The 9,961-nt window shown below is 29.2% G+C and overlaps 2 protein-coding genes across 2 annotated transcripts; both read right to left on the bottom strand.

Moving 5' to 3' along the window:
* Positions 1–640: 640 nt before the first annotated feature.
* On the bottom strand, positions 641–1,102 carry LOC112683776 (piggyBac transposable element-derived protein 4-like). Its single transcript, XM_025554932.1, has one exon. The coding sequence runs from the start codon at positions 1,100–1,102 to the stop codon at positions 641–643; it is 462 nt and encodes a 153-aa protein (XP_025410717.1).
* A 116-nt stretch (positions 1,103–1,218) lies between these two features.
* Positions 1,219–9,576, bottom strand: LOC112683775 (piggyBac transposable element-derived protein 4-like). Its single transcript, XM_025554931.1, has 3 exons — positions 9,387–9,576; positions 7,683–9,169; positions 1,219–1,488 (listed from the first exon to the last, which is right to left on the bottom strand). The coding sequence occupies exons 1-3, from the start codon at positions 9,574–9,576 to the stop codon at positions 1,219–1,221; spliced, it is 1,947 nt and encodes a 648-aa protein (XP_025410716.1).
* Positions 9,577–9,961: the final 385 nt, after the last annotated feature.

Below are 9,961 nucleotides of genomic sequence, written 5' to 3'. Positions count from 1 at the left end.
TATTTGATATTGAAATTTTACAGTTATTTTAGTGACATAAAATAAAAGAGTTTAGACAGGGTTTTGGATTTTTAGGACGTGAGATCTCATATTGAGTCTCATGGCACTGGGGATTGATTTTTTGATTGTTTTGAAAATAACCATCTTACTGAGATTCAATATGAGATCTCAAAAACTTTTTTTTATTTTAACTGAGATTCCATTACAGATCTCAAAAATATTATTTTTATATAGAACCATTTGCTATCATAAATGTAAATAAATATAGTTGTATAAAATTTGAATTTTCTGTATATACTATATAATTAAGAATTAACCTGATTAGGTATTCATATAAAAAGATAATTTTCAATGCAGTCTTTATATTTGTAATTATCACATTAGTAAACTTACACATGTATCTTATAAATAATAATATAATGAATCATAACAGTTAATATAATTATTATTTTTATATAGAGCATAAGAAACAATATAAAAAAAAATATCAACTTTTTCATAATAAAATATTTTACAATAAAAGAAAATAACAATTTTAACAAAATTAACTAACAAGTAATATTTAAAAAAAAATGGTTCATTACAGTCTTTGAATGAAATAATATAACATAACAAAATTATAAAATAATAATAAAAATAATTATTTTAAAGCACAACGGTGTGTATCGTTAAAACAACTCAGACATAAGTACTTGTTACAGGGAATGCACTTTGTTTTAACTTTTAAAGAATGTGATTGAGCAAATTTTCTACCTTTATCAGCTGATGTCTTGATGTAACATTTATAACATCTACCTCGATTGACTGGGACTAATTCATGTTTTTCAGCCAGTGGACTGTGTACAATTTCATTTTTTTTTATTAAACTTTCTACTAAACAATAACGAAAATGTGTTATTGACATTTTACTTTCAGTGACAATATTGAAGATGTATGAAGCATTGACTACACTGACATTTAAAAGTATGTCTACTAAAACTTTTCGATACCATTTTAATGACCTACGCAGAGGATTTCCGTATGATGCTTTCTGATCTGCAAGATCTATTGAAGCTTTTCCTTTGTTATATTCAATAACTGTAACTGGTTTTTTGTGCAACATTACGACTTCTTACATCAACCATTGTATTAGTAGTCTTAGTACTGCACATGAGAAGCTCCCTCTTGTCTCTCCATTTTAAAACCATAACATTGGTATTGCTGCGTATACTACACACTTCACCTTTTTTTTAACTTCCTTTTAACTATTTCTTTTGGGTTTGATCTTCTGTTACTTCTTAATGTTCCAATAAGGTATGTGTTTTGTTCTCCAAGTTGCTCTGCAAGTTCTATACTTGGGTACCAGTTATCAACGATCATAGTTCTACCAAAATTTAAAAAAGGTTCAGCTAGTTCCAACACAATATTTGTACCAACACTTCCATGAGGTGCAGCTTCTTTACCAGCATATACTTTAATGCAAATTGTATAATTCGGAGGTATGCAGAGCTTAAATAATTTTATTCCATACTTGTGGCGTTTATTTTTATTGAATTGCTTAAAAAGTAATCTTCCAGTGAATGGTATAACAGATTCATCTATACACATCACCTCTGAAGGAGTCATACAATTATTAGAATTAATCATTACATGATCTGTTATAGTCCCTAGTTTATATAAACGATTGTTTTTGTCAGCTGTTTCATTATTTGAATAATGAATCATTGATGTTAGTAATTGAAAACGATTCCTGCTTATTATATTACGAAATGAAGTTGTAAATAATGTTGTGTTACTCCAATACATTTCAATTTCTCTCATTTCCACCAAGTTAAAATTAAATGACGGAAAAAAATGAACAGTATAACTACATTGTAGAGTCATTAAAATTTGTAACGATTGATATTAAGCTGGGTCCACACCAAACGCGCCTCTGCGCGCAACGTTGCTGTAACATAGCTGCAGCATTTTATCGCCTGCAACATTCTCGCGAGGACAGGCGTCCATACTGAGCGTAGAAATGTATGTTGTAACATGATCATATGTTTTCCGATTTTCGTCAATGTGTTTGTGCCGTTCAAAAAGTGCAATTGTCCGCTATTTCGTTTTCAATTTTTTTTATAAATTATCTTTGACTAGTAAAATGTCCGATCAAGTCACTAGTGCTGCGTTTATTGTTTTATATAGTCTACTTAAAAAAAAACAGAAAGTAAAAACCGTAAACGACGCCGATTTTGGGAGACTCCTGTTTTACAGAGTAGACAAATTTATAGTGGTACACAATTATTAGCTGATTTTACAGGTCATAACACGGGTCATTTTAAAAACTTGTTGGATAACTCTGTCTTGATCCCAAGTATTTTCTGAATTGCAGCTCATGATTAATTAATAACCTTTTTTTTTTTATTTATTAATTATTTCTATTTGTTTGTTATAATTATTATTAAAATAACACACAATTCCGTATTCACCGTAGCAGCAATAATACAACACTGACAATTTCTCGTCCAAACCAGATAAGCAAAACGCGCCGAACACCGCGCATTTCCCATATCAACCCGAACAAACGCGCAACATGCATGAACATGCTTGTTCGTGCGTGGACTAGATCCATACCAAAAGCGCCGAACATGGTAGCAACATAGCAAAACGTTTTGCGCATTTGGTGTGGACCCGGCTTTATAGATAATCGATTTTTCCTTGAAACCGCGTGTACGGAACTCGGAGAGATAGCTTTTTTTATTTAATATTGTCTTGTTGATATAAACGTCGACACATCCATCAAGCATAGAGATTTGCACTGAGTTTCTTCATTTGTAATTTTCATGTTGTGCATATAAGTTATAAGTAAGGCTGGTATTGAAAACACCATAAACCTTCGAAAAATGCTCTAGAAAATAATTATCAGTCTTGTAAAGAATACTTTTATTTTGTATTCAGAATATATATTCGAATACTTAAAAAATGTATTCGGGTACTTAAAGTATTCGAATATTTATAAAATATTTTTTTTTTGCCAATTTATGTTAATTTTGGAATAGTTTGAAAGTTAATGTTTGATGGAAAATTTTACTATACAATGCATAAAGTAAATGAACAAATAAATACTAAATATTACATATTACATATATCAGTTAATATTTAATATACCAAATATTCATATATAGTTATTATTGAATTGTGAATACCAATTGTATTCAAAAAATGCACGTTTTCATTTAAATTTCCCTTGATTTTAATATTTTTATTAATAAAATATTAAAATACACCGCACATTATATTAAGTAAATACATACAGACTATAGTACACCATAATTCCAATGTAATCTTTTATATACCTACATAATTTAAAAATAATGATATCCATTAGAAAAATGTATTTATTTATTTATTTTATTAAGAAAATTTTTTTTTGAAGAGAAAAACTATGGTTCATAATTTATTATATACTGTATTAAATCTACGATTTAAAATTTAAAAATTGCAATATTGTCCCAAGTTTGAAACAATTTTATAAGTTCAGATAAAAGTATTTTTATAGTGAATAAAAAATACAAAAAAAAAGTATTCAAATACTTTTATTTGAATACTTTACAAGACTAATAGTGCCCTTAAAAAAAATTATTTTACCGCAAAAACGACCTATAAAAATTATTTTATCAAATTAATTATTTTATTAAGCACCTCATTTATAATTTACATTTACATTAACGATAAAAAAAAAAAAATTAATTTGAATAATGTTGATGTATATCCGTCAATGTTGACAAAAATTATCTTTACAAAATATTAATAAATAAATAAAATTAAAATTTTTAAGCTGTATATGATGTACAATAATTGATAATTATTATCTATTAAAACAAAATGAACGGAAAACGTTTAAAAAAATGGTCTAAAAATGAATTAATAACGAAAGATGCATAATAATATTATCATCGTTAAAATATATATAACAAGCAGTAAATAATGTACTTGGAAAACAATGTTTAAGATCTCCCAAAGGAAGATGTATTAAAGTGGGCACTGTTGCACTTACACCACTACCATATTCTCTCGGTGTAATACATTTTTATCCCAATCGCGAAGTCAATTGAAATGTCCTCAATTTTGCATAATTAAACGTATCGTGTTCAAGGCCGATTAGCTGAAGCTCGTGAGATCGCCAGTTGGAACTGAATCATTGCGGGCTATTACCGCCGAAATCCCGTTTGAATTTTGAACTGAAAATTTCGGAATAGTAAATTATAACTTTAATCAGGTGCGTTTTTATTTTCGTGTTGTTTTTTATGCTCGTACCTATGTGTACAAACAATAGTGTATAAGCAATAAAAATACTGGTTTCCATTTGACTATGTCAACCCTACTCATTAGTTCGTCAGCTAATGGCTAACCCGGCTTGGTTAGGTTACTCAACGGTTTTTTTAAATCATAATTAAAATTAACAATTTATAATTTTAACACGTATCTCAGGCGTCCCACTCCTCCTATGATTCTTTTATTATTATTACAGATCTTTATCGAGACAAAATACTAAATACTGTTTATTTCGTCTTTGTTTTTTTCATCTTTTTTAAATTTACTTTTTTCTTTTTTAATTGACTTTACTTTTATAAATTTTATAATACGATTTTTTTTAAATTATACCGAAATAATTGCCTTTCGTTGAGTCCTCGTGCAATTAATTACTAGTCAACCAAGTTGATTAAAAAAAATAAAATATAAAAAAATTCCACTTCAAAACAAGGAAAAAAGTCTACTCGCGGTCGTATATCTAATAAATTGTAAAGGAACCGGGAACGCCTCTGTTTTCGATGAACTACGGTTTGTGTTAAATTTTTTTACATTTACAGAATGTAGTTAGTTACGAGTTGGACAGTGTTGGCTGGTCATTTACCTTTTTATTAAATTATTGCTCGTCGTGGAATCTGTTCAATCATATCGCTGCGAATACATAATCTTAACCCATTCTAAATTGTTATTTCTTATTAACAATAAGCTATTTTAAATGTATAATTATTTCTTTTGTTAAATAATAAATATTTATAATTTTTATAAGATTTAGAATACAAGTATTTGATTATTTTAAATACCCATCTTTCGTACAACGACCTCAAGTTAACGAAAAAACGTGTTACATTGTTTAAATAAATAATTACGTGTGCACAGTGTCATGCACAACAATCTCTACACGCACATTTTGGTATAACGTTTCTATAAAACAATATAAAAATAACTTCGTTTATCATTTTTAATTTATATTCGAAAAGTAACAATATATAAATATATTCATAATATTATCTATAGTTTATATAAATGGTTTCATAAATTATTTTTGAATCAGCTTTATCGGAACGTCCGAAATTCTTAACTTGATATCGATATTTGGATAAGTGTGAAAAGTCAAACAATATATAATTTTATAAATTAGTGATCACACAATAATTTTATAGGACAGAAAATTGTATAAATATTTGAACCAGTATATTCATTATTTAAATTACATTGTTTATTTTACGACGTGTTTTTACGTTTTTATAGGCTGACATAGTGATATAAGTTATTCCAAATTATACAAATAGCATTTAAAATACATTAATAATATTATAAATATTAGAGGTATAAAACCAGTTTGAAATTTATAAATATTAAGAAATGTTGTATCATAAATTACATTTCATTTACCACTATCGTGAAATCAATACTGTTTATTATTATCATAAATTCTGAAGTAGAATTACTTCATTTATGGGTAAAATGTTATTAACTTGTCAAAAAAAATAATAAAACGAATGTAATTTAAATTTAAATTCGATTAGTTATTATTATACGAAACCGATTAAATCAATTTGGATTCCAGTACCTAAGATGTAAAGTAGGTAATAAGTACTCGATTATTAAAATGATTTGTATATATTTGTACATCACCGGATTCTCGGCCTTTGCGGTCATTTGCTATCTCGTCTCTGCAGACTTTTATTTATCGTGTTCTGAAGCGACTATATACCTACTGCGAACCTGGGGCGGCTCATTAGGGGAGACTTTGAGAATGCGTTGAAAAAAAAACAGCTATTTGGAAATAATAAATAAATAATTAAAATATAATAAATAGTTAATAAATGACTATTTAAAAATAAAAATGTATAGAAATATTTTTATTTAAATTGAAAATATGTAATATCGTTTTCATTGTTTATTATTACAAATTGAAGGCCACAATCTATAAATAGTTATTTCCGAGGAAATATTATTGTAGTCATTTCGACGACGGTCGCCGTTTCAGTGAAACTGACGCCCGACAAGTTCTATCGTAACATGTTTTGGTTTGTTGGACGAAGAGGGCTGAGGAGAGGACAATAATTTCCGTATTACCGCTCCGTCATTAATCGCCCTACGCCGTCATTTGCGTTTATCTGCGAGTTCGCAGATAAAAAAAATCGCAGAACTGAACAAGTTTATTAATCGATTTAGTATTAAATTAAGTTAAAAATACTAACCAAATATTAAATATAAAGTGTTAAGTATAATTAATAAAATAGTATAATATAATTTTCCAACAATAGGCTATTTCTTATTCGTGGTCGTATAGAATTTATAGATAGATAGTATGGAGTTTTAGATTTAAGTCTTGGAATATTTACGCGCTATTACCGCTAATCGCGATTTTATCAATAGTTCACATACGGTTAACAGTACAACACGATCACATGGACTCCTCCAACCAGTTTACAATAATTACGGATAATAAAAGGTAATAATTGATCAAGAGTGTCATAACCGGTATGTGTTTCATACTACTATATCTACCATACCGTATTATACGATGACATCTGGACGGTGTTTCCTCTATATACAGTCATCGGGAATTAGCGTCCGAGAGAGGCTATTAAGATTTTAATGTGTTATTGTTGAAGTTCGACATGTCATCGTGTCTATATAGCATCAAAGGAGTGATGATTACCGGCGTGGTATACGGTTGTACGGGTAACATTCGAGTTATCTTATGTTTCTCCGCGCGCACTTCCGTTACGTTCGTCAAGTTTGTAGTAGTCAGTTTTTTAACACTTTAACCGCCATATGCCAGCCGGCGGTCATACTGCAATGTTCAAATTCTATACTTTTATGCCCACCGGCGTCCATAGTTGATCATTACTACCACGCCACATGACCCGCCGGTGACCATAAATTCATATTTGAACAAATGCTTATGGTTTTTGTGGCGTTACGATAATGCATTTTTTAAACAGTACCATGGCGTAGAGAAGAATATAACAAATATTTTGGTATAAAAAAAAACACAACATTTTTTTAATTTTTAATTTAAATTTGTTATAATAAACATATCATTTGCATAGTTAAATTTGGAAATAAATTGGTGCTTATGAAACATTGACACAACTAAAATACTGACATTTTTTATAACTTGTTAATGTTTATTTTATGGTAACTAAATAAAATAATGTTATTACAAAAGTAGTTTAGTTATTATTAAAAAGTATCATAAAAATATGTTTAAAAACGAATAATTGTCGCTTAGCTGATAAATTAAACACAATTTAATTTTAGTACCTTATTGTTGATCTCAAGAATTTTAAATTATATAAAATGAAAATAATAATTTTATCTAATAATTAATTTGTATGATTTTTATTAAAACAATCAATGCATGTATACATTTTACATGTTGAACAAAGCGTATTTACCTTTTTGGTTTCAAGTGCAGCTGATTTTGAACCTAAAGCTGTGGTTTTATGTGAGTAGCAGTGTAAGCATCTTTTTCTAATTTTCCTGTTCCTGTTGTCCCTTTCTACAGATTCTTCAAAAACATGTTTGACTCTTTTACGTTTATTATTTGAAGTTGACGGCTCTTCAGATATGTTGGTTAAGTGATCTAATTCTAACAGTTCATCTACTAACATTTCTCGAAATTTTGTAATAGAAATTTTTTCGTTTGGAAGTTTCTTCATATTATACACAATAAAAGCATTGACCACCGATGTACTTAATAAAATTTCAGTGGCCACTTTATGGTACCATCGTATTGATTTACGTATCGGAGAACTATAACTTGATATTTGGTCGGATAAGTCTATCCCTGTCTTTCCAGAGTTGTAGTCTATAATTATTTGTGGTTTTAAAATCGGTTCATTATTTCGATTCTTTTTGCCTGTATCGATAATTTCAATACCGTGTTTGGTAGACAACATCGCAACATCTCGTTTGTCGTGCCATTTCGCCACTACCACCCCATCTGTACTTTCTTTTCCAATTATTTGTCCATTTTTCAATTTTGTTTTTAACACTTCAGGTAACTTCACATGATTTGTTCTCAATGTTCCTACCAGATGTGTGTTGTTCTTCAATAATTCACGAGCCAGTGGCATGGATGTATAAAAGTTATCTGTAACTACAGTGCGTCCTACATTTAAATAAGGTCTAATTAACTCCATTACAACTCTAAATGCTAGACTTTTACCATCTACCTGGTTCTTACCAGCATATACTTGTAAATCATATGTATATCCATTTTTGTCACATATTTTAAATAGTTTCACTCCATATTTATGAGCCTTCCCAGGTATGTATTGTTTGAATTTCAAACGACCACGGAATGGAACCATTGACTCATCTATTGCTAAGTACTCATCTGGTTCCATGACATTTTTATAATTTTTTACAACACGTTCTAGCAAATCATGAACTTCATAGATACGATCATTGTCAGGGGTTTCCTCGTTATCCGCAAAGCGCCAAAATCTTAAGAGTAATTCAAATCGATTTCGGGACATTATTTTAGGAGCAACGTTATTTTTGTATCTAATTTTGGTACTCCAATAGCTCTTTAAACTCGGCATTTGAACTAAACCAAACCATAAGAGTAAGCCCATAAACTTTTCAATTTCATCGACAGTTGTTGGTGACCATTTAGAGAATCTACTTGACTTGGTTAGCCTGCTCTTTGAAAGAAACTGTTCAGCGTTACGATTAGTTTCAACTACCATAAGCTCAAAAATATCTGTACTACAGAATAACTTGAAATAATTTAAAGCTGAGGAATTATCAGGAATATCAATTTTGAAACCCGGAGTCTTATTGAAGATAAGTGGTTTTTGGTATGTTCCTGATACATCAAACCAAACTGTAGCAAATGCATTATGATTATTTTCAATATTGGAATCCTGATTATTCTCTAAAATTTAAAATAATATTTCAACTAGATTAAAATATTTGATTTAAAATTATTAATAAAAAATTCCGTAATAAAAAAATGTGTCCCGGTCCAAATAATGATTATATATCTCCGTATTTTAAAATAAAATAAAGTAAAAATAATAATTTAAAATTTAAAAAATTTAAAATAAAAATTAATAATAAGTATTAAATAAAAATTAATAAGGTTTTCTTACTTGTATTAGTCGAATCTGCTACTGAATTATCTGATTCAGAAGGAAAATAATCACGATCAGCATCTGAATCGTCAATTTCACTCAAATAACTAAAATCACTCAATTCATCACAAAAAAGTTCGTTAACTATTTCATCATCATTAATGCAATCATTGATACGCTGCCTCTTTGGCCTGCTCGAGCTAGCCATTTTGATAATTTCATTTACACAAAAATTAAAACAAACACAATTTGGAAAATAAAAGTATGTTGCCGTTTGGTCGCCGGCGGGCATATGGCGTCAGAAGTAAAATCATATTTTCACCACGCCACATGGTCGCCGGCGACCATACAAAGTTATAACAATATTTAAAATTAGAACTTATCGCTGATAATTTTACTCTTGGAATCAATTTAATAGCTACAGTAGAACCAAAGATATAAATACATACAAATTAGTAATAACTTGGGAAAACACACTTGGCGTATCAATAAATGACTGCCGAATGACCGCCGGCGGGCACACGGCGGCTAACGTGTTAATTGAATCGATCGACTTGACTTTGGATAAACGGCTAACATGGCAGCCCCATTAT

This window comes from Sipha flava, unplaced genomic scaffold (assembly GCF_003268045.1).
Source record: "Sipha flava isolate LNK unplaced genomic scaffold, YSA_version1 235_pilon_pilon, whole genome shotgun sequence".
NCBI lineage: Eukaryota > Metazoa > Arthropoda > Insecta > Hemiptera > Aphididae > Sipha > Sipha flava.
Note: the sequence above shows the minus strand (reverse complement) of the source record. Positions and strands in the feature narration are given on the sequence as shown.